This window comes from Oncorhynchus nerka, linkage group LG15 (assembly GCF_034236695.1).
Source record: "Oncorhynchus nerka isolate Pitt River linkage group LG15, Oner_Uvic_2.0, whole genome shotgun sequence".
In the NCBI taxonomy this organism is placed as follows: Eukaryota; Metazoa; Chordata; class Actinopteri; order Salmoniformes; family Salmonidae; genus Oncorhynchus; species Oncorhynchus nerka.
The window spans coordinates 1,312,265-1,337,147 of NC_088410.1; the positions used below are offsets into that span (position 1 = coordinate 1,312,265).

General features: G+C 47.7%; 1 protein-coding gene across 1 annotated transcript; it reads right to left on the reverse strand.

The window, feature by feature from the left end:
• Positions 1-894: 894 nt before the first annotated feature.
• On the reverse strand, positions 895-18,695 carry plk1 (polo-like kinase 1 (Drosophila)). Its single transcript, XM_065002151.1, has 9 exons — positions 17,843-18,695; positions 16,802-16,970; positions 15,960-16,104; positions 7,541-7,556; positions 5,661-5,883; positions 3,615-3,755; positions 2,236-2,313; positions 1,041-1,195; positions 895-909 (listed from the first exon to the last, which is right to left on the reverse strand). Exons 1-9 carry the CDS (start codon positions 18,203-18,205, stop codon positions 895-897), a joined length of 1,305 nt encoding a protein of 434 aa, XP_064858223.1. The 5' UTR covers positions 18,206-18,695.
• Positions 18,696-24,883: the final 6,188 nt, after the last annotated feature.

The following is a 24,883-nucleotide window of genomic DNA, read 5'->3' on the forward strand; positions in this document are numbered from 1 at the left end:
GTACTACAACAACGGATCTGGGGAGGGCAGAGGTCACAGGTCAGCCAGGCTCTAACCCTTCAGACAGACATCTAGTTATAGAGGGACTACAACAACGTGATCTGGGGGAGGGCAGAGGTCACAGGTCAGCCAGGCTCTAACCCTTCAGACATCTAGTTATAGAAGTACTACAACAACGTGAGGAGGAGGGAGGTCACAGGTCAGCCAGGCTCTAACCCTTCAACAGACATCTAGTTATAGAAGTAGACAACAACGTGATCTGGGGAGGGCAGAGGTCACAGGTCAGCCAGGCTCTAACCCTTCAACAGACATCTAGTTATAGAAGTACTAGAGGAACAACGTGATCTGGGGGAGGGCAGAGGTCAGGTCAGCCAGTAACCTTCAAGACAGTTGATCTGCAACGTGATCTGGGGAGGTGCAGAGGTCACAGGTCAGCCAGGCTCTAACCCTTCAGACATCAGTTATAGAAGTACTACAACAACGTGCCAGCTGGGGAGGGCAGAGGTCACAGGTCAGCCAGGCTCTAACCCTTCCACAGACATCTAGTTATAGAAGTACTACAACAACGTGATCTGGGGGAGGGCAGAGGTCACAGGTCAGCCAGGCTCTAACCCTTCAACAGACATCTAGTTATAGAAGTACTACAACAACGTGATCTGGGGGAGGGCAGAGGTCACAGGTCAGCCAGGCTCTAACCCTTCAACAGACATCTAGTTATAGAAGTACTACAACAACGTGATCTGGGGGAGGGCAGAGGTCACAGGTCAGCCAGGCTCTAACCCATTCAACAGACATCTAGTTATAGAAGTACTACAACAACGTGATCTGGGGGAGGGCAGAGGTCACAGGTCAGCCAGGCTCTAACCCTTCAACAGACATCTAGTTATAGAAGTACTACAACAACGTGATCTGGGGGAGGGCAGAGGTCACAGGTCAGCTAGGCTCTAACCCAAGAGGCTAAGGACTTTTGCGCCAATGCTATCCGAAAGTTAGCCTGACGCTAGCCACAGCCATAGAGAAGCACTAGCAGCGACGCTAACCTTCTTGGATAGCGTAGCGGGGTAAGAGCGGACGCTGAGGTAGCTCTCGGCGGCCATCTTGTCGATGTACTGAAGACTGTCTCCGTCGGCGTACATGATCATCCTGGTACAGTCGTTAAACAACACCCCTACGCTGTTGTCACACAGCTGATAGCCTGCAACAGAGGTCAGAGGTCATTCAGAGAGCATCCTGGTACAGTCCTTAAACAAGACCCCTACGCTGTTGTCACACAGCTGATAGCCTGCAACAGAGGTCAGAGGTCACACATCACATGGACACAGGGTTGACATGGTGACAGAGGGGTTGCCATGGTGACAGAGGGGTTGCCATGGTGACAGAGAGAGCATCACATGGTGACAGAGAGCATCACATGGACACAGGGTTGACATGGTGACAGAGAGAGCATCACATGGACACAGGGTTGACATGGTGACAGAGAGAGCATCACATGGACACAGGGTTGACATGGTGACAGAGAGAGCATCACATGGACACAGGGTTGACATGGTGACAGAGAGAGCATCACATGGACACAGGGTTGACATGGTGACAGAGAGAGCATCACATGGACACAGGGTTGACATGGTGACAGAGAGAGCATGACATGGACACAGGGTTGACATCGCTCTGACATAAGAGCATGAAATGGACACAGGGTTGACATGGTGACAGAGAGAGCATCACATGGACACAGGGTTGACATGGTGACAGAGAGAGCATCACATGGACACAGGGTTGACATGGTGACAGAGAGCATCACATGGACACAGGGTTGACATGGTGACAGAGAGAGCATCACATGGACACAGGGTTGACATGGTGACAGAGAGAGCATCACATGGACACAGGGTTGCCATGGTGACAGAGAGAGCATCACATGGTGACAGAGGGTTGCCATGGTGACAGAGAGAGCATCACATGGACACAGGGTTGACATGGTGACAGAGAGAGCATCACATGGACACAGGGTTGACATGGTGACAGAGAGAGCATCACATGGACACAGGGTTGACATGGTGACAGAGAGAGCATCACATGGACACAGGGTTGCCATGGTGACAGAGAGAGCATCACATGGTGACAGAGGGGTTGCCATGGTGACAGAGAGAGCATCACATGGACACAGGGTTGACATGGTGACAGAGAGAGCATCACATGGTGACAGAGGTTGCCATGGTGACAGAGAGTGGTTACCCAGTCCGTATTTGTCGCTGTAGTCGACCCACTTGCTGATCCAGAAGATGGGGACACAGGCTGGGTCCTCTGCCTCCTCTGGAAACACAGGGGTTAGAGGTCAGGGGTCAGAGGTACACCCCGTCTACAGCACGTCATATACCTAACAGAGGTCGACATGTTGGGCTGTGGGAATGAGTCCTCTCTCCGAGGGCTTGGCAGTGTGTGTGTGTCTCGTACCCATGCGTATGAGTCCTCTCTCCGAGGGCTTGGCAGTGTGTGTGTGTCTCGTACCCATGCGTATGAGTCCTCTCTCCGAGGGCTTGGCAGTGTGTGTGTGTGTCTCGTACCCATGCGTATGAGTCCTCTCTCCGAGGGCTTGGCAGTGTGTGTGTGTCTCGTACCCATGCAGTCCTCCTGTGTGTGTGTGTGTCTCGTACCCATGCGTATGAGTCCTCTCTCCGAGGGCTTGGCAGTGTGTGTGTGTCTCGTACCCATGCGTATGAGTCCTCTCTCCGAGGGCTTGGCAGTGTGTGTGTGTCTCGTACCCATTCGTATGAGTCCTCTCTCTGAGGGCTTGGCAGTGTGTGTGTGTCTCGTACCCATGCATATGAGTCCTCTCCGAGGGCTTGGCAGTGTGTGTGTGTGTCTCGTACCCATGCGTATGAGTACTCTCTCCGAGGGCTTGGCAGTGTGTGTGTCGTACCCATGCGTATGAGTCCTCTCTCCGAGGGCTTGGCAGTGTGTGTGTGTCGTACCCATGCGTATGAGTCCTCTCTCCGAGGGCTTGGCAGTGTGTGTGTGTGTCTCGTACCCATGCGTATGAGTCCTCTCTCCGAGGGCTTGGCAGTGTGTGTGTGTGTCTCGTACCCATGCGTATGAGTCCTCTGAGGGCTTGGCAGTGTGTGTGTGTGTGTCTCGTACCCATGCGTATGAGTCCTCTCTCCGAGGGCTTGGCAGTGTGTGTGTGTCGTACCCATGCGTATGAGTCCTCTCTCCGAGGGCTTGGCAGTGTGTGTGTGTGTCTCGTACCCATGCGTATGAGTCCTCTGAGGGCTTGGCAGTGTGTGTGTGTGTCTCGTACCCATGCGTATGAGTCCTCTCTCCGAGGGCTTGGCAGTGTGTGTGTGTGTCTCGTACCCATGCGTATGAGTCCTCTCTCCGAGGGCTTGGCAGTGTGTGTGTCTCGTACCCATGCGTACGAGTCCTCTCTCCGAGGGCTTGGCAGTGTGTGTGTCTCGTACCCATGCGTACGAGTCCTCTCTCCGAGGGCTTGGCAGTGTGTGTGTCTCGTACCCATGCGTATGAGTCCTCTCTCCGAGGGCTTGGCAGTGTGTGTGTCTCGTACCCATGCGTATGAGTCCTCTCTCCGAGGGCTTGGCAGTGTGTGTGTCTCGTACCCATGCGTATGAGTCCTCTCTCCGAGGGCTTGGCAGCGTTGCAGGTGTCGAGTTGCTGCAGAAGGTCACTCAGGTGACAGTCTGTGGCCTCGGGAATCTCTCTGAGCAGTGGCTCATCTTTCTGTTCCACCTTCTCTGTTCCTGCTGAAGAGAGACAGACACTAAACCCCAGGCTGAAGGAAAGGAAGGGAGGGAAGGAGACAGACACTAAACCCCAGGCTGAAGGAAAGGAAGGGAGGAAAGGAGACAGACACTAAACCCCAGGCTGAAGGAAAGGAAGGGAGGAAAGGAGACAGACACTAAACCCCAGGCTGAAGGAAAGGAAGGGAGGGAGGAAAGGAAGGGAGACTGACACTAAACCCCAGGCTGAAGGAAAGGAAGGGAGACTGACACTAAACCCCAGGCTGAAGGAAAGGAAGGGAGACTGACACTAAACCCCAGGCTGAAGGAAAGGAAGGGAGGAAAGGAGACAGACACTAAACCCCAGGCTGAAGGAAAGGAAGGGAGGAAAGGAGACAGACACTAAACCCCAGGCTGAAGGAAAGGAAGGGAGGGAAGGAAGGGAGACTGACACTAAACCCCAGGCTGAAGGGAAGGAAGGAAGGGAAGGGAGACAGACACTAAACCCCAGGCTGAAGGAAAGGAAGGGAGGGAAGGAAGGGAGACTGACACTAAACCCCAGGCTGAAGGAAAGGAAGGGAAGGAAAAGGAAGAGACTGACACTAGACCCCGGCTGAAGGAAAGGGAAGGAAAGGAAGGGAGGAAAGGAAGACTGACACACTAAACCCCAGGCTGAAGGGGAGGAAGGAAGGAAAGGAAGGAGACTGACACTAGACCCCAGGCTGAAGGAAAGGAAGGAAGGGAAGGAGACTGACACTAAACCCCAGGCTGAAGGAAAGGAAGGGAGGAAAGGAAGGGAGACTGACACTAAACCCCAGGCTGAAGGAAAGGAAGGAAAGGAAAAGGAAGGAGACTGACACTAGACCCCAGGCTGAAGGAAGGGAAGGAGAGGAAAGGAAAGGAAGGAGAGACTGACACTAAACCCCAGGCTGAAGGAAGGGGAGGAAGGGAGACTGACACTAGACCCCAGGCTGAAGGAAGGAGGAAGGAGACTGACACTAGACCCCGGGCTGAAGGAAAGGAAGGAGACAGACACTAGACCCCGGGCTGAAGGAAAGGAAGGAGACAGACACTAGACCCCAGGCTGAAGGAAAGGAAGGAGACAGACACTAGAACCCCGGGCTGAAGGAAAGGAAGGGAGACTGACACTAGACCCCCGGGCTGAAGGAAAGGAAGGGAGACTGACACTAGACCCCCGGGCTGAAGGAAAGGAAGGGAGGAAAGGAAGGGAGGAAAACCCTTGGAAGAAGGAAGTGAGGAAAGGAAGGGAGGAAAGGAAGGGAGACTGACACTAGACCCCGGGCTGAAGGAAAGGAAGGAGACTGACACTAGACCCCAGGCTGAAGGAAAGGAAGGGAGGAAAGGAAGGGAGGAAAGGAAGGGAGACTGACACTAGACCCCGGGCTGAAGGAAAAGGAGACTGACACTAGACCCCAGGCTGAAGGAAAGGAAGGGAAAGGAAGGGAGGAAAGGAAGGGAGACTGACACTAGACCCCGGGCTGAAGGAAAGGGGGAGGAAAGGAAGAGACTGAAAGAAGGGAAGGAAAGGAAGGGAGGAAAGGAAGAGAGGAAAGGAAGGGAGACTGACACTAGACCCCGGGCTGAAGGAAGGAAGGAGACTGACACTAGACCCCCGGGCTGAAGGAAGGGAAGGAGACTGACACTAGACCCCGGGCTGAAGGAAGGAAGGAGACTGACACACTAGACCCCCAGGCTGAAGGAAAGGAAAAGGAGACAGACACTAGACCCCGGCTGAAGGAAAGGAAGGGAGACAGACACTAGACCCCAGGCTGAAGGAAAGGAAGGAGACAGACACTAGACCCCCGGGCTGAAGGAAAGGGAGACTGACACTAGACCCCCGGGCTGAAGGAAAGGAGAGAGGAAAGGAAGGGAGGAAAGGAGACCCCTACGTAGTGTGAATCTAACCCTTGTTGTTGAGAGCGGTGAGCGGGCGTCTCTGGCCGGGCTCCAGAGAGGAGGGAGCGATGGAGAAGCGCGGCGGCACGGTGAGGCAGGTGGTGGGGAGACGCAGGGGGATGTAGCCCTCGGTGAAGAACTCGTCGGTCAGCAGCTGGGAGACGGTGGGCCGCTGGGACGGGTCGGCGTGGAGCATCCGCTTGATCAGAGACGCCGCCACCGGGTTGATTTGCTACAGAACAAAAACGCGGGAGAAGAAGATGGAGAAACTGCCATAAAAACAGATGACCTTTGATGGGTGGTGTTAGTAATGGGTGGTGTTAACTCACCCAGGGGTAGTGTAGTAGTAATGGGTGGTGTTAGTAATGGGTGGTGTTAACTCACCCAGGGGTAGTGTAGTAGTAATGGGTGGTGTTAGCTCAATGGGTGGTGTTAGTAATGGGTGGTGTTAACTCACCCAGGGGTAGTGTAGTAGTAATGGGTGGTGTTGGTCAAGGGGTAGTGTAGTAGTAATGGGTGGTGTTAGTAATGGGTGGTGTTAGCTCACCCAGGGGTAGTGTAGTAGTAATGGGTGGTGTTAGTAATGGGTGGTGTTAACTCACCCAGGGGTGGTGTTAGTAATGGGTGGTGTTAACTCACCCAGGGGTAGTGTAGTAGTAATGGGTGGTGTTAGTAATGGGTGGTGTTAGTAATGGGTGGTGTTGCTCACCCAGGGGTAGTGTAGTAGTAATGGGTGGTGTTAACTCATCCAGGGGGTAGTGTAGTAGTAATGGGTGGTGTTGGCTCATCCAGGGGGTAGTGTAGTAGTAATGGGTGGTGTTGGCTCACCCAGGGGGTAGTGTAGTAGTAATGGGTGGTGTTAGTAATGGGTGGTGTTAACTCACCCAGGGGGTAGTGTAGTAGTAATGGGTGGTGTTGGTAATGGGTGTGTAGTAGTAATGGGTGGTGTTAACTCACCCAGGGGGTGGTGTTAGTAATGGGTGGTGTTGGCTCACCCAGGGGGTAGTGTAGTAGTAATGGGTGGTGTTAGTAATGGGTGGTGTTAACTCACCCAGGGGGTGGTGTTAGTAATGGGTGGTGTTAGCTCACCCAGGGGGTAGTGTAGTAGTAATGGGTGGTGTTAGTAATGGGTGGTGTTAGCTCACCCAGGGGGTAGTGTAGTAGTAATGGGTGGTGTTAACTCACCCAGGGGGTGGTGTTAGTAATGGGTGGTGTTAACTCACCCAGGGGGTAGTGTAGTAGTAATGGGTGGTGTTAGTAATGGGTGGTGTTAGTAATGGGTGGTGTTGGCTCACCCAGGGGGTAGTGTAGTAGTAATGGGTGGTGTTAGTAATGGGTGGTGTTAGTAATGGGTGGTGTTGGCTCACCCAGGGGGTAGTGTAGTAGTAATGGGTGGTGTTAGTAATGGGTGGTGTTAGTAATGGGTGGTGTAGTAGTAATGGGTGGTGTTGGTAATGGGTGGTGTTAACTCACCCAGGGGGTGGTGTAGTAGTAATGGGTGGTGTTGGTAATGGGTGGTGTTAACTCACCCAGGGGGTGGTGTAGTAGTAATGGGTGGTGTTAGTAATGGGTGGTGTTAACTCACCCAGGGGGTGGTGTAGTAGTAATGGGTGGTGTTGTAATGGGTGGTGTTAACTCACCCAGGGGTGGTGTAGTAGTAATGGGTGGTGTAATGGGTGGTGTTAACTCACCCAGGGGGTAGTGTAGTAGTAATGGGTGGTGTTGGCTCACCCAGGGGGTGGTGTAGTAGTAATGGGTGGTGTTAACTCACCCAGGGGGTAGTGTAGTAGTAATGGGTGGTGTTAACTCACCCAGGGGGTAGTGTAGTAGTAATGGGTGGTGTTGGCTCACCCAGGGGGTGGTGTTAGTAATGGGTGGTGTTAACTCACCCAGGGGATGGTGTAGTAGTGTTAACTCACCCAGGGGGTAGTTAGTAGTATGGGTGGTGTTAGCTCACCCAGGGGGTAGGTAGTAGTAATGGGTGGTGTTAACTCACCCAGGGGATGGTGTAGTAGTAATGGGTGGTGTTAACTCACCCAGGGGTAGTGTAGTAGTAATGGGTGGTGTAGTGTAGTAATGGGTGGTGTTAACTCACCCAGGGGATGGTGTAGTAGTAATGGGTGGTGTAGTAATGGGTGGTGTTAGTAGTAGGGGGTAGTGTAAACCCAGGGGTGTTAGTAATGGGTGGTTTTAACTCACCCAGGGGGTAGTGTAGTAATGGGTAGTAATGGGTGGTGTTAACTCACCCAGGGGTAGTGTAGTAGTAATAGGTGGGTGGGTGGTTTAACTCACCCAGGGGATGGTGTAGTAGTAATAATGGGTTGGTAATGTAGTAGTAATGGGTGGTGTTAACTCACCCAGGGGGCCCAGTGTAGTAAATGGGTGTGTTAGGTAATGGGTGGTGTTAACTCACCCAGGGGATAGTAAATAGTGGGTGGGGTGTTGGCTCACCCAGGGGATGGTGTTAGTAGTATGGGTGGTGTTGGTCACCCAGGGGTAGTGTAGTAGTATTGGGTGGTGTTGGCTCACCCAGGGGGTAGTGTTAGTAATGGGTGGTGTTAACTCACCCAGGGGATGGTGTAGTAGTAATGGGTGGTGTTAACTCACCCAGGGGAGTAGTGTAGTAGTAATGGGTGGTGTTAACTCACCCAGGGGTAGTTAAATAGTAATGGGTGGTGTTAACTCACCCAGGGGATAGTGTAGTAGTAATGGGTGGTGTTAACTCACCCAGGGGATGGTGTAGTAGTAAATGGGTGGTTTGGCTCACCCAGGGGATGGTGTAGTAGTAGTGGGTGGTGTTAGACAGTAGTGGGTGGTGTTAACTCCACAGGGGGCCAGGTGAGTAGTAAATGGAGTGTGTAATGGGTGGTGTTAGCTCACCCAGGGGAGTATTAAATAGTAATGGGTGGTTTTACTGGGGGCCCAGATAGAGTATTAAATATGTGTTGGGTGGTCCTTACTGGGGGCCCAGATAGAGTATTAAATATGTGTTGAGGTGGTCCTACTGGGGTAGATAGTATTAAATATGTGTTGAGGTCACCTACTGGGATGGTGTAGATAGTATTAAATATGTGTTGAGGTGGTCCTGGTGTTAACTCACCCAGATAGTGTATTAAATATGGAGGTGTTCCTACTGGGGACCCAGATAGAGTATTAAATATGTGTTGAGGTGGTCCCCTGGGGGACCCAGATAGAGTATTAAATATGTGTTGAGTGTTAACTCCTACTGGGGGGTAGAATTAAAGTAGTAGTATGGTGTAGTAGTAGTGGTGGTGTTAACTCACCCAGATAGGAGTATTAAATATGTGAGGTGGTCAGTAACTGTTGGGGCCCAGATATAGTATTAAATATGTGATGAGGTGGTCCTACTGGGGGACCCAGATAGAGTATTAAATATGTGTTGAGGTGGTCCTACTGGGGGCACCCAGATAGAGTATTAAATATGTGTTGAGGTGGTCAGTATGAGCCTGTTGGACCCAGATATAGTATTAAATATGTGTTGTGGTGTCCTACTGTTGGACCCAGGGGTATTAAATATGTGATGAGGTGGTCCTACTGTTGGACCCAGGGAGTATTAAATATGTGTGGAGGTGTTCCTACTGGGGGACCCAGATATAGTATTAAATATGTGTTGAGGTGGTCCTACTGGGGGACCCAGATAGAGTATTAAATATGTGTTGAGGTGGTGTTAACTACCCAGGGGACCCAGATATAGTATTAAATATGTGTTGAGGTGGTCCTAGGTCTCTTTCAGACAAGATATAGTATTAAATATGTGTTGAGGTGGTCAGATGTACCTGAGACCCAGATATAGTATTAAATATGTGATGAGGTGGTCCTACTGGGGGACCCAGATACAGTATTAAATATGTGTTGAGGTGGTCCTACTGGGGGGCCCAGATAGAGTATTAAATATGTGTTGAGGTGGTCCTACTGGGGGGCCCAGATAGAGTATTAAATATGTGTTGAGGTGGTCCTACTGGGGGGCCCAGATAGAGTATTAAATATGTGTTGAGGTGGTCCTACTGGGGGGCCCAGATAGAGTATTAAATATGTGTTGAGGTAGTCAGTATGAGCCCTGTTGGACCCAGATAGAGTATTAAATATGTGTTGAGGTGGTCCTACTGGGGGGCCCAGATAGAGTATTAAATATGTGTTGAGGTGGTCCTACTGGGGGGCCCAGATAGAGTATTAAATATGTGATGAGGTGGTCCTACTGGGAGACCCAGATAGAGTATTAAATATGTGTTGAGGTGGTCCTACTGGGGGACCCAGATAGAGTATTAAATATGTGATGAGGTAGTCCTACTGGGGGGCCCAGATAGAGTATTAAATATGTGTTGAGGTGGTCAGTATGATGCCTGTTGGACCCAGATATAGTATTAAATATGTGATGAGGTAGTCCTACTGGGGCCCAGATATAGTATTAAATATGTGTTGAGGTGGTCCTACTGGGGGGCCCAGATATAGTATTAAATATGTGTTGAGGTGGTCCTACTGGGGGACCCAGATATAGTATTAAATATGTGTTGAGGTGGTCAGTATGATGCCTGTTGGACCCAGATAGAGTATTAAATATGTGTTGAGGTGGTCCTACTGGGGGACCCAGATAGAGTATTAAATATGTGTTGAGGTGGTCCTACTGGGGGGCCCAGATAGAGTATTAAATATGTGTTGAGGTGGTCCTACTGGGGGGCCCAGATAGAGTATTAAATATGTGTTGAGGTGGTCCTACTGGGGGACCCAGATAGAGTATTAAATATGTGTTGAGGTGGTCCTATGATGGGGACCCAGATAGAGTATTAAATATGTGTTGAGGTGGTCAGTATGATGCCTGTTGGACCCAGATAGAGTATTAAATATGTGTTGAGGTGGTCCTACTGGGGACCCAGATAGAGTATTAAATATGTGTTGAGGTGGTCCTACTGGGGACCCAGATAGAGTATTAAATATGTGTTGAGGTGGTCCTACTGGGGGACCCAGATAGAGTATTAAATATGTGTTGAGGTGGTCCTACTGGGGGACCCAGATATAGTATTAAATATGTGATGAGGTGGTCCTACTGGGAGACCCAGATAGAGTATTAAATATGTGTTGAGGTAGTCCTACTGGGGGACCCAGATATAGTATTAAATATGTGTTGAGGTGGTCCTACTGGGGGACCCAGATAGAGTATTAAATATGTGTTGAGGTAGTCAGTATGATGCCTGTTGGACCCAGATAGAGTATTAAATATGTGTTGAGGTGGTCCTACTGGGGGACCCAGATATAGTATTAAATATGTGTTGAGGTGGTCAGTATGATGCCTGTTGGACCCAGATATAGTATTAAATATGTGTTGAGGTAGTCCTACTGGGGACCCAGATAGAGTATTAAATATGTGTTGAGGTGGTCCTGATGCTGGGGGACCCAGATAGAGTATTAAATATGTGTTGAGGTGGTCCTACTGGGGGACCCAGATAGAGTATTAAATATGTGTTGAGGTGGTCCTACTGTTGGGCCCAGATAGAGTATTAAATATGTGTTGAGGTGGTCCTACTGGGGACCCAGATAGAGTATTAAATATGTGTTGAGGTGGTCCTACTGGGGGACCCAGATAGAGTATTAAATATGTGTTGAGGTGGTCCTACTGGGGGACCCAGATATAGTATTAAATATGTGATGAGGTGGTCCTACTGGGGGACCCAGATAGAGTATTAAATATGTGTTGAGGTGGTCCTATGCCTGGGGACCCAGATAGAGTATTAAATATGTGTTGAGGTAGGTCCTACTGGGGGACCCAGATAGAGTATTAAATATGTGTTGAGGTGGTCCTACTGGGGGACCCAGATAGAGTATTAAATATGTGTTGAGGTGGTCCTACTGGGGACCCAGATAGAGTATTAAATATGTGTTGAGGTGGTCCTATGATGCCTGGGGGACCCAGAGAGTATTAAATATGTGTTGAGGTGGTCCTACTGGGGGACCCAGATACAGTATTAAATATGTGATGAGGTGGTCCTACTGGGGGACCCAGATAGAGTATTAAATATGTGTTGAGGTAGTCCTACTGTTGGACCCAGGTAGAGTATTAAATATGTGTTGAGGTGGTCCTACTGGGGGACCCAGATAGAGTATTAAATATGTGTTGAGGTGGTCCTACTGGGGGACCCAGATAGAGTATTAAATATGTGTTGAGGTGGTCCTACTGGGGGACCCAGATATAGTATTAAATATGTGTTGAGGTGGTCCTACTGGGGGACCCAGATATAGTATTAAATATGTGTTGAGGTGGTCCTACTGGGGGACCCAGATATAGTATTAAATATGTGTTGAGGTAGTCCTACTGGGGGACCCAGATAGAGTATTAAATATGTGTTGAGGTGGTCCTACTGTTGGACCCAGATATAGTATTAAATATGTGATGAGGTGGTCCTACTGGGGGACCCAGAAAGAGTATTAAATATGTGATGAGGTGGTCCTACTGGGGGACCCAGATAGAGTATTAAATATGTGATGAGGTGGTCCTACTGGGGACCCAGATAGAGTATTAAATATGTGATGAGGTAGTCCTACTGGGGGGCCCAGATATAGTATTAAATATGTGTTGAGGTGGTCCTACTGGGGGACCCAGATAGAGTATTAAATATGTGTTGAGGTGGTCCTACTGGGGGACCCAGATATAGTATTAAATATGTGTTGAGGTGGTCCTACTGGGGGACCCAGATATAGTATTAAATATGTGTTGAGGTAGTCAGTATGATGCCTGTTGGACCCAGATAGAGTATTAAATATGTGTTGAGGTAGTCCTACTGGGGGGCCCAGATATAGTATTAAATATGTGTTGAGGTAGTCAGTATGATGCCTGTTGGACCCAGATAGAGTATTAAATATGTGTTGAGCCTTTACGGTCCACAAGCCACTATGACCGATATGTTACCAGCCCCATCTTCGTCTGTTGCCATGCTTGGCATTAAAAAAAAAAGCCTGTGTTTTGTAATGACTCTAAAACAAGATGTGTATTAGTAAGTAGTAATGTGGTATGTTGCTCAGTTTAAATTTATTGTGACCAGGTAGTCAGTATGATGCCTAGTGGTTAGAGCGTTGGACTAGTAATCGAAAGGTTGCAAGTTCAAATCCCCGAGCTGACAAGGTACAAATCTGTCGTTCTGCGACTGAACAAGGCAGTTCGGTTCAACCCACTGTTCCTAGGCCGTCATTGAAAATAAGAATTTGTTCTTTAACGGACTTTTCTAGTAAAATAAAGGTAAAATAAAATAAAATAGATTTACTTTGAAAAACAGATACTGCGACATTTGTTCTAGTCTGTTTGACTTACAGGATACAGACCAGAGACCAGACGATAGCTACATCTACACATCTGCGTTTGACTTACAGGATACAGCCCAGAGACCAGACGATAGCTACATCTACACGTCTGCGTTTGACTTACAGGATACAGCCCAGAGACCAGACGATAGCTACATCTACACGTCTGCGTTTGACTTACAGGATACAGCCCAGAGACCAGACGATAGCTACATCTACGTTTGACTTACAGGATACAGCCCAGAGACCAGACGATAGCTACATCTACACGTCTGCGTTTGACTTACAGGATACAGCCCAGAGACCAGACGATAGCTACATCTACACGTCTGCGTTTGACTTACAGGATACAGCCCAGAGACCAGACGATAGCTACATCTACACGTCTGCGTTTGACTTACAGGATACAGACCAGAGACCAGACGATAGCTACATCTACACGTATGCGTTTGACTTACAGGATACAGCCCAGAGACCAGACGATAGCTACATCTACACGTTGCGTTTGACTTACAGGATACAGCCCAGAGACCAGACGATAGCTACATCTACGCGTCTGCGTTTGACTTACAGGATACAGCCCAGAGACCAGACGATAGCTACATCTACGCGTCTGCGTTTGACTTACAGGATACAGCCCAGAGACCAGACGATAGCTACATCTACGCGTCTGCGTTTGACTTACAGGATACAGCCCAGAGACCAGACGATAGCTACATCTACGCGTCTTGTTTGACTTACAGGATACAGCCCAGAGACCAGACGATAGCTACATCTACACGTCTGCGTTTGACTTACAGGATACAGCCCAGAGACCAGACGATAGCTACATCTACACGTCTGCGTTTGACTTACAGGATACAGCCCAGAGACCAGACGATAGCTACATCTACACGTCTTTGCTTACAGGATACAGCCCAGAGACCAGACGATAGCTACATCTACACGTCTGCGTTTGACTTACAGGATACAGCCCAGAGACCAGACGATAGCTACATCTACACGTCTGCGTTTGACTTACAGGATACAGCCCAGAGACCAGACGATAGCTACATCTACACGTCTGCGTTTGACTTACAGGATACAGCCCAGACGATAGCTACATCTACACGTCTGCGTTTGACTTACAGGATACAGCCCAGAGACCAGACGATAGCTACATCTACACGTCTGCGTTTGACTTACAGGATACAGCCCAGAGACCAGACGATAGCTACATCTACACGTCTGCGTTTGACTTACAGGATACAGCCCAGAGACCAGACGATAGCTACATCTACACGTCTGCGTTTGACTTACAGGATACAGCCCAGAGACCAGACGATAGCTACATCTACACGTCTGCGTTTGACTTACAGGATACAGCCCAGAGACCAGACGATAGCTACATCTACGTTTGACTTACAGGATACAGCCCAGAGACCAGACGATAGCTACATCTACACGTCTGCGTTTGACTTACAGGATACAGCCCAGAGACCAGACGATAGCTACATCTACACGTCTGCGTTTGACTTACAGGATACAGCCCAGAGACCAGACGATAGCTACATCTACGTTTGACTTACAGGATACAGCCCAGAGACCAGACGATAGCTACATCTACACGTCTGCGTTTGACTTACAGGATACAGCCCAGAGACCAGACGATAGCTACATCTACACGTCTGCGTTTGACTTACAGGATACAGCCCAGAGACCAGACGATAGCTACATCTACACGTCTGCGTTTGACTTACAGGATACAGACCAGAGACCAGACGATAGCTACATCTACACGTCTGCGTTTGACTTACAGGATACAGCCCAGAGACCAGACGATAGCTACATCTACACGTCTGCGTTTGACTTACAGGATACAGCCCAGAGACCAGACGATAGCTACATCTACGTTTGACTTACAGGATACAGCCCAGAGACCAGACGATAGCTACATCTACACGTCTGCGTTTGACTTACAGGATACAGCCCAGAGACCAGACGATAGCTACATCTACACGTCTGCGTTTGACTTACAGGATACAGCCCAGAGACCAGACGATAGCTACATCTACACGTCTGCGTTTGACTTACAGGATACAGCCCAGAGACCAGACGATAGCTACATCTACGTTTGACTTACAGGATACAGACCAGAGACCAGACGATAGCTACATCTACACGTCTGCGTTTGACTTACAGGATACAGCCCAGAGACCAGACGACATCTACACGTCTGCGTTTGACTTACAGGATACAGCCCAGAGACCAGACGATAGCTACATCTGCGTTTGACTTACAGGATACAGCCCAGAGACCAGACGATAGCTACATCTACACGTCTGCGTTTGACTTACAGGATACCGCCCAGAGACCAGACGATAGCTACATCTACACGTCTGCGTTTGACTTACAGGATACAGCCCAGAGACCAGACGATAGCTACATCTGCGTTTGACTTACAGGATACAGCCCAGAGACCAGACGATAGCTACATCTACACGTCTGCGTTTGACTTACAGGATACCGCCCAGAGACCAGACGATAGCTACATCTACACGTCTGCGTTTGACTTACAGGATACAGACCAGAGACCAGACGATAGCTACATCTACACGTCTGCGTTTGACTTACAGGATACAGCCCAGAGACCAGACGATAGCTACATCTACACGTCTTTTGACTTACAGGATACAGCCCAGAGACCAGACGATAGCTACATCTACACGTCTGCGTTTGACTTACAGGATACAGCCCAGAGACCAGACGATAGCTACATCTACACGTCTGCGTTTGACTTACAGGATACAGCCCAGAGACCAGACGATAGCTACATCTACACGTCTGCGTTTGACTTACAGGATACAGCCCAGAGACCAGACGATAGCTACATCTACACGTCTGCGTTTGACTTACAGGATACAGCCCAGAGACCAGACGATAGCTACATCTACACGTCTGCGTTGACTTACAGGATACAGCCCAGAGACCAGACGATAGCTACATCTACGTTTGACTTACAGGATACAGCCCAGAGACCAGACGTCGACCTCGAAGCTGTGTCCTTTCTTGCAGAGAACCTCCGGGGCGATGTAGTTCGGTGTTCCACACAGCGTCTTCTTACGTTCCCCGTCGAACTCTATTTTAGTGGCAAGGCCAAAGTCACCTGGGGGAGAAGACAGATGGGTGTTTAGACAAGGTGCTGTACCAGAGGGAGTATAGAGGCTTAATGAATACAGCCCTGGTGTGTGTAGTGGTGTACATTCTGAACCGGCCCATCGGGTGTAGTGGTGTTCATTCTGAACCAGCCCATCGTGTGTGTAGTGGTGTTCATTCTGAACCAGCCCATCGTGTGTAGTGGTGTTCATTCTGAACCAGCCCATCGTGTGTGTAGTGGTGTACATTCTGAACCAGCCCATCGTGTGTGTGTAGTGGTGTACATTCTGAACCAGCCCATCGTGTGTGTGTAGTGGTGTACATTCTGAACCAGCCCATCGTGTGTAGTGTAGTGTTCATTCTGAACCAGCCCATCGTGTGTGTAGTGGTGTACATTCTGAACCAGCCCATCGTGGTGTTCATTCTGAACCAGCCCATCGTGTGTGTAGTGGTGTTTATTCTGAACCAGCCCATCGTGGTGTTCATTCTGAACCAGCCCATCGTGTGTGTAGTGGTGTACATTCTGAACCGGCCCATCGGGTGTAGTGGTGTTCATTCTGAACCAGCCCATCGTGTGTGTAGTGGTGTACATTCTGAACCAGCCCATCGTGTGTGTGTAGTGGTGTACATTCTGAACCAGCCCATCGTGTGTGTAGTGGTGTACATTCTGCAGTGAGTCGTACACGGAGTGTGTGTGACCTGCGTACCTATCTTGACATCCATGTCGTCGCTGAGGAAGATGTTTCCTAGTTTCAGGTCTCTGTGTATCACTCTGTTGTTGTGGAGGTACTGACAGCCTTTGACCAGCTGCATCATATAATACCGAGCCTCCGGCTCCGTTACAGCCTTACGACGCTTATGCAGCTCCAACAGAGACTGGGGGGGGCACACATAGACAGGGGGGTTAGCAACTATTATAAACTCACTAGGTTAACTTGTCTTCTTAGGGTTTACTTCTGAATGTCTGATTGAGGGGGGACACAGACAGGGGGTTAGCATCTATTATAAACTCACTAGGTTAACTTGTCTTCTTAGGGTTTACTTCTGAATGTCTGATTGAGGAGGGGGACACAGACAGGGGGTTAGCAACTATTATAAACTCATTAGGTTAACTTGTCTTCTTAGGGTTTACTTCTGAATGTCTGATTGAGGAGGGGGAAGACACAGACAGGGGGTTAGCATCTATTATAAACTCATTAGGTTAACTTGTCTTCTTAGGGTTTACTTCTGAATATCTGATTGAGGGGGGGGACACACATAGACAGGGGGGTTAGCAACTATTATAAACTCATTAGGTTAACTTGTCTTCTTAGGGTTTACTTCTGAATGTCTGATTGAGGGGGGGGGGGACACAGACAGGGGGGTTAGCATCTATTATAAACTCATTAGGTTAACTTGTCTTCTTAGGGTTTACTTCATAATGTCTGATTGGGGGGGGGGGGGACATGTACTTAGCCTAAGTTGTCATGCCAAGAAAAACAGCTTTCAGTAGTTTGCACACATTCATAACTACTTTTAAAGTCCACGAGTTGTAAATAACTTTAATTCAAAAGCACAAAAGTAACAAACCTAAAACTACTTATATAATCCCAGTTAGTCACCCTGTGGACAAGTTGTGGTTAACAACAAGTCTTGTTGACTAGACTAGGACGTTTCAAGCTACAGTAAAGCTAGTAAAAATACACTGTTAGCAAAGAACAACTTATCTAAGTAAAATGTTTAAAATCAATTTACAAAAATCAACTCACCCGTCGCCTGCAAATTTCCAACACAACAAACACGAAGTCGTCGTCCTCGAAAAAGCCGTGAAATCCCACAATGTGCGGATTGTCGAGACTCTTATGAATGGAGATTTCAGAGCTCATCTTCTCCCTCTGGTGAGGTTTGACTATCATGGATTTGGGGACGACTTTACCGGCGAAAACCTCTTTGGTTTCCATATCTGTGATTTCGTAGCATTTGGCAAAGCCTCCTTTGCCGAGGAATCGTCCCCGGCTGTATTTCTTCAGTGTCCGGGGATCTACGAGAATATCTGGGATGTCTTTGAGAGGTGCCGATTTGGGGTCTACGTTTGTCGACGGATTCACCGCCTTGGCTACCGGCGCACTCATATTTTATATATAATATATATTATTATTTTTAAAAAATAATAAAAAGTGCTCTAAAGGTTTGCGAAAACAAACAAAAAAACTGAAAAAAAAAGATACAAGTTGACAAAAATCTAAGAAGAAAAAATATATATAATTTAAAAATAAAATAAATCGAATATATATATATATATATCTCACTTTGAGACAGGCTAGCTAGCCAACCACCCACCCTTCCGAGCAAAACCACTTGAATTCAAATCAAAACTAACCAATTCAGGTGCCCAAAATTAGCTCAAATGTAGCGTACGATACCCAATAATCAATCGATTTAACTAAATATACTTGAACAGTGTTGCAAAAACAAAACAAAAGGTAATAAATGAGGTTTTTCCCCACCGCCGCTGTGTACTTCGCTCTTCGTTTTTGAACATCAGCGTCAACTAGCTAGCTGTAAATTTAAATGCTGCTCCGGTCGTTACAGCCGCCTGTGATTGGTCCTGACGATTTGAAATTACAAGCTTGCAGCCGCTAAGCAACATGGGAAAGTTTCAACTATGAGCCAATTACCGAGCAGGAAGTTTATATGCGCAAAGCACCGATTGGTTAAAATCCTGTAGATAAACGCCCCTATCTTTCTTAAACTCGAACCAATCACCGACAAAAAAAACCCAGACGATAACCAAAATGAATTGTGGGAAATGTAGTAGCTTGTATTTTCACAAACGCACCTTGGAGATAATATTATTTCGTGTGACTTAGAAAAACACGTTATAAAACGTTATTATTTTACAATCCATCGCCGATAAACAATACGTGTATGTTTTAGGTAAATATAAACAATAGAACTGTTGACAAATGTCTGAAACTGATGAGTCTGACTTCTCTCACCAAATTCACGACAATTTCTTTAGGAATGTAAGTGAAGTAAAAGTAAAAATTGTCAATAATATAAATAGTAAAGTAAAGTACAAAAACAAAAAAAAAACATAAGTAGTACTTCAAAGTAGTACTTTAAAGTATTTTTACACAAGTAGTTCACACCACTGGTTTTAGGTTAGCGTAAAAGGCAGCGTCATGCTTCCCAACAAAAACAGTTTGGACAAGTTCATGCATATATCTATTGGGTGTGTTCGTAAATTCAGTCTGCAGTGCCAGAGGACACTCAGTGGGGTTTCGTCAATTCAGAGCGCTGTCAGATTGTCCATTCGTAAATTCAGTGCGTTTCCGCCACCAGGAACGTTCAGAGAGAGTACACTGGACCCTCTGGCCGAGGAGAAGGGCTGATCAGAGCGTTCTGACCCGTAGATTGATGAGGAATTTAAAAATGGTATTGTTGAGAAGGATGGGGAAACAGGATCTGTCAAGTCTGGCTGCACAACCGATTGGCAAACGTACTGCAACGAATAAATGAGTCGTAAATATTTCAAAAACTAAAAGCATTGTATTTGGGACAAATTATTCACTAAACCCTAAACCTCAACTAAATATTGTAATAAATAATTAAACTGCTTGGAGTAACCCTGGACTGTAAAACTGTCATGGTCAAAACATATTGATACAACAGTAGCTAAAATGTGGAGAAGTATAACTCTGTCTATATGACTCTATACGTAACTCTGTCTGTAATTATTCCATAGTCAGTACATTGTATTCCCCCCTAGAGGGGGCTATAGTATTGTAGATGACCAGTGCATTTGGGTTAGTCAGTACATTGTATTCCCCCCTAGAGGGGCTATAGTATTGTAGATGACCAGTGCATTTGGGTTAGTCAGTACATTGTATTCCCCCTAGAGGGGGCTATAGTATTGTAGATGACCAGTGCATTTGGGTTAGTCAGTACATTGTATTCCCCCCTAGAGGGGGCTATAGTATTGTAGATGACCAGTGCATTTGGGTTAGTCAGTACATTGTATTCCCCCCTAGAGGGGGCTATAGTATTGTAGATGACCAGTGCATTTGGGTTAGTCAGTACATTGTATTCCCCCCTAGAGGGGCTATAGTATTGTAGATGACCAGTGAATTTGGGTTAGTCAGTACATTGTATTCCCCCCTAGAGGGGGCTATAGTATTGTAGATGACCAGTGAATTTGGGTTAGTCAGTACATTGTAGTTCCCCCTAGAGGGGGCTATAGTATTGTAGATGACCAGTGAATTTGGGTTAGTCAGTACATTGTAGTTCCCCCTAGAGGGGCTATAGTATTGTAGATGACCAGTGCATTTGGGTTAGTCAGTACATTGTAGTTGCCCCTAGAGGGGGCTATAGTATTGTAGATGACCAGTGAATTGTTTTTAACAGCCTCAGTGAAATCAGCGCCAGTCTGAAATCACAAGCTAGAGGGGATTTAGTAGTTGTACAGGAGGGACCAGTGACATTTGGGTTTTTAAGCAATATTGATTTTCAAGTTTTTGACAGAGAGTGTGATTATCAAGAACATGTTGAATCAGGGGGCTATAGTATTGTGACCAGGATGACCAGTGCATTGAGATGACCAGTAATTGTTAGTCAGTACATTGTAGCTACCCCCCTAGAGAGATAGCTAACGTGAATTGGGTAGCTACCCCCAGTGAGATAGCTAATTTGGGTTAAGTACCTTGATACCCCCCTAGAGGGATAGCTATTGTATTACCAGTGAATTGGAGTAGCTAACATTACCTAGCTACCCCCAGAGAGATAGCTAACGTGACCTAGCTACCCCCAGTGAGATAGCTAACATTGTACCTAGCTACACCCAGTGAGATAGCTAACATTGTACCTAGCTACCCCAGTGAGATGACCTAACATTACCTAGCTACCCCCTAGTGAGATAGCAGTAATTGATGACCCCCAGTGAGATAGCTATAGTAATTAGCTGACCCCCAGTGAGATAGGGTTAGTCATTACATTGTATTCCCCCTAGAGAGGGCTAAGTTACCTAGATGACCAGTGAGATTTGGGTTAGTCAGTACATTGCTACCCCCAGTGAGATAGCTAGTACGTTGTAGATGACCAGTGAGATTAGTCTAACCTTACCTAGCTACCCCCAGTGAGATACCTAATTTGGGTTAGTCATTACCTAGCTACCCCCAGTGTAGATGACCTAACGTTAGTAGCTACCCCCAGTGAGATAGCTAACGTTACCTAGCTACCCCCAGTGAGATAGCTAACGTTACCTAGCTACCCCCAGTGAGATAGCTAACATTACCTAGCTTGATTTCTAGCATGCTAACTGAGAAAGCTATTGAGCTAGCATGTCATTAGCAGGGTTTTGTAGAATAATTATATAGCTTTTATGAGTATTTTGTAACTATAAACCAAATTGGAGACAGATGTGTATATGAAATATGTAGTCTAATGTCATACCTAACGTTACCTAGCTACCCCCAGTGAGATAGCTAACCTTACCTAGCTACCCCCAGTGAGATAGCTAACGTTACCTAGCTACCCCCAGTGAGATAGCTAACGTTACCTAGCTACCCCCAGTGAGATAGCTAACGTTACCTAGCTACCCCCAGTGAGATAGCTAACGTTACCTAGCTACCCCCAGTGAGATAGCTAACGTTACCTAGCTACCCCCAGTGAGATACTAACGTACCTAGCTACCCCCAGTGAGATACCTAACGTTACCTAGCTACCCCCAGTGTCATAGCTAACGTTACCTAGCTACCCCCAGTGAGATAGCTAACGTTACCTAGCTACCCCCAGTGAGATAGCTAACGTTACCTAGCTACCCCCAGTGAGATAGCTAACGTTACCTAGCTACCCCCAGTGAGATAGCTAACGTTACCTAGCTACCCCCAGTGTCATACCTAACGTTACCTAGCTACCCCCAGTGTCATACCTAACGTTACCTAGCTACCCCCAGTGTCATACCTAACGTTACCTAGCTACCCCCAGTGTCATACCTAACGTTACCTAGCTACCCCCAGTGAGATAGCTAACGTTACCTAGCTACCCCCAGTGAGATAGCTAACGTTACCTAGCTACCCCCAGTAGATAGCTAACGTTACCTAGCTACCCCCAGTGAGATAGCTAACGTTACCTAGCTACCCCCAGTGAGATAGCTAACGTTACCTAGCTACCCCCAGTGAGATAGCTAACGTTACCTAGCTACCCCCAGTGAGATAGCTAACGTTACCTAGCTACCCCCAGTGAGATAGCTAACCTTACCTAGCTACCCCCAGTGAGATAGCTAACCTTACCTAGCTACCCCCAGTGAGATAGCTAACGTTACCTAGCTACCCCCAGTGAGATAGCTAACGTTACCTAGCTACCCCCAGTGAGATAGCTAACATTACCTAGCTACCCCCAGTGAGATAGCTAACGTTACCTAGCTACCCCCAGTGAGATAGCTAACGTTACCTAGCTACCCCCAGTGAGATAGCTGGACCTAGCTACCCCCAGTGAGATAGCTAACGTTACCTAGCTACCCCCAGTGAGATAGCTAACGTTACCTAGCTACCCCCAGTGAGATAGCTAACTAGCATGTCATTAGCAGGGTTTTGTAGAATACCCCATAGTGAGATAGTAACTAACGTTACCTAGATGTGTATATGAAATAGTGAGATACCTAACGTTACCTAGCTACCCCCAGTGAGATAGCTAACCTTACCTAGCTTACCTAGAATACACACACACTACCTGGGTAGTGGACCCCACACTGAATACACACACACACTACCTGCTGAACCCCCAGTGAGATAGCTAACACTGAATTACACACTACCCCCAGGAGTGGACCTACACACTGAATAGCACCCCACAGTGAGAATAGCTAACGTTACCTAGTGGACCCCACACTGAATACACTACTACCTGGGTAGTGGACCTACACACTGAATACTAGCTACCACACTGAATACCAGTGAGATAGCTACACACTACCTGGGTAGTGGACCCCCAGTGAGATACTACACACTTGAGCTACCCTACACACTGAATAGCACACACACTACCTGGGTAGTGAGATAGCTACACGTTAGTGGACCCAGCACCCCACAGTGAGATAGCTAACGTTACCTGAGCTACCCCCAGTGAGATACAACACACACTACCTGGGTAGTGGACCTACACCCCAGTGAGATAGCTACACACTTACCTAGCTACCCCACTACCTGTGAGATACCTACACACTGAATACACTACACACTACCTGAGATAGGACCTAGCTACACACCAGTGAGATAGCACACACGTACCTGGGTAGTGGACCCCAGTGAATAGCACACACTACCTGGGTAGTGGACCTACACACTGAATAACAGAAACTACTACCTACACATGTCATTAGGGGTTTTGTAGAATAATTATACTAGCTTTTAGTGACCTTTTGTAACTATAAACCAAATTGGAGACAGATGAATAACACTATGTAGTGGACCTCACACTGAATACACACACTACCTGGGTAGTGGACCTACACACTGAATACACACACTACACCTACTACCTGAATGGTAGTACTACCTGGGTAGTGGACCTACACACTGAATACACACACACACTACCTGGGTAGTGGACCTACACACTGAATACACACACACACTACCTGGGTAGTGGACCTACACACTGAATACACACACACACTACCTGGGTAGTGGACCTACACACTGAATACACACACACACTACCTGGGTAGTGGACCTACACACTGAATACACACACACACTACCTGGGTAGTGGACCTACACACTGAATACACACACACACTACCTGGGTAGTGGACCTACACACTGAATACACACACACACTACCTGGGTAGTGGACCTACACACTGAATACACACACACTACCTGGGTAGTGGACCTACACACTGAATACACACACTACCTGGGTAGTGGACCTACACACTGAATACACACACTACCTGGGTAGTGGACCTACACACTGAATACACACACACACACACACACACTACCTGGGTAGTGGACCTACACACTGAATACACACACACTACCTGGGTAGTGGACCTACACACTGAATACACACACTACCTGGGTAGTGGACCTACACACTGAATACACACACACACTACCTGGGTAGTGGACCTACACACTGAATACACACACACACTACCTGGGTAGTGGACCTACACACTGAATACACACACACACTACCTGGGTAGTGGACCTACACACTGAATACACACACACACACTACCTGGGTAGTGGACCTACACACTGAATACACACACACACTACCTGGGTAGTGGACCTACACACTGAATACACACACACACACTACCTGGGTAGTGGACCTACACACTGAATACACACACACACACTACCTGGGTAGTGGACCTACACACTGAATACACACACACACTACCTGGGTAGTGGACCTACACACTGAATACACACACACACTACCTGGGTAGTGGACCTGGGTAGTGGACCTACACACTGAATACACACACACACACTACCTGGGTAGTGGACCTACACACTGAATACACACACACACTACCTGGGTAGTGGACCTACACACTGAATACACACACACACTACCTGGGTAGTGGACCTACACACTGAATACACACACACACTACCTGGGTAGTGGACCTACACACTGAATACACACACACACACTACCTGGGTAGTGGACCTACACACTGAATACACACACACACACACTACCTGGGTAGTGGACCTACACACTGAATACACACACACACTACCTGGGTAGTAGACCTACACACTGAATACACACACACACTACCTGGG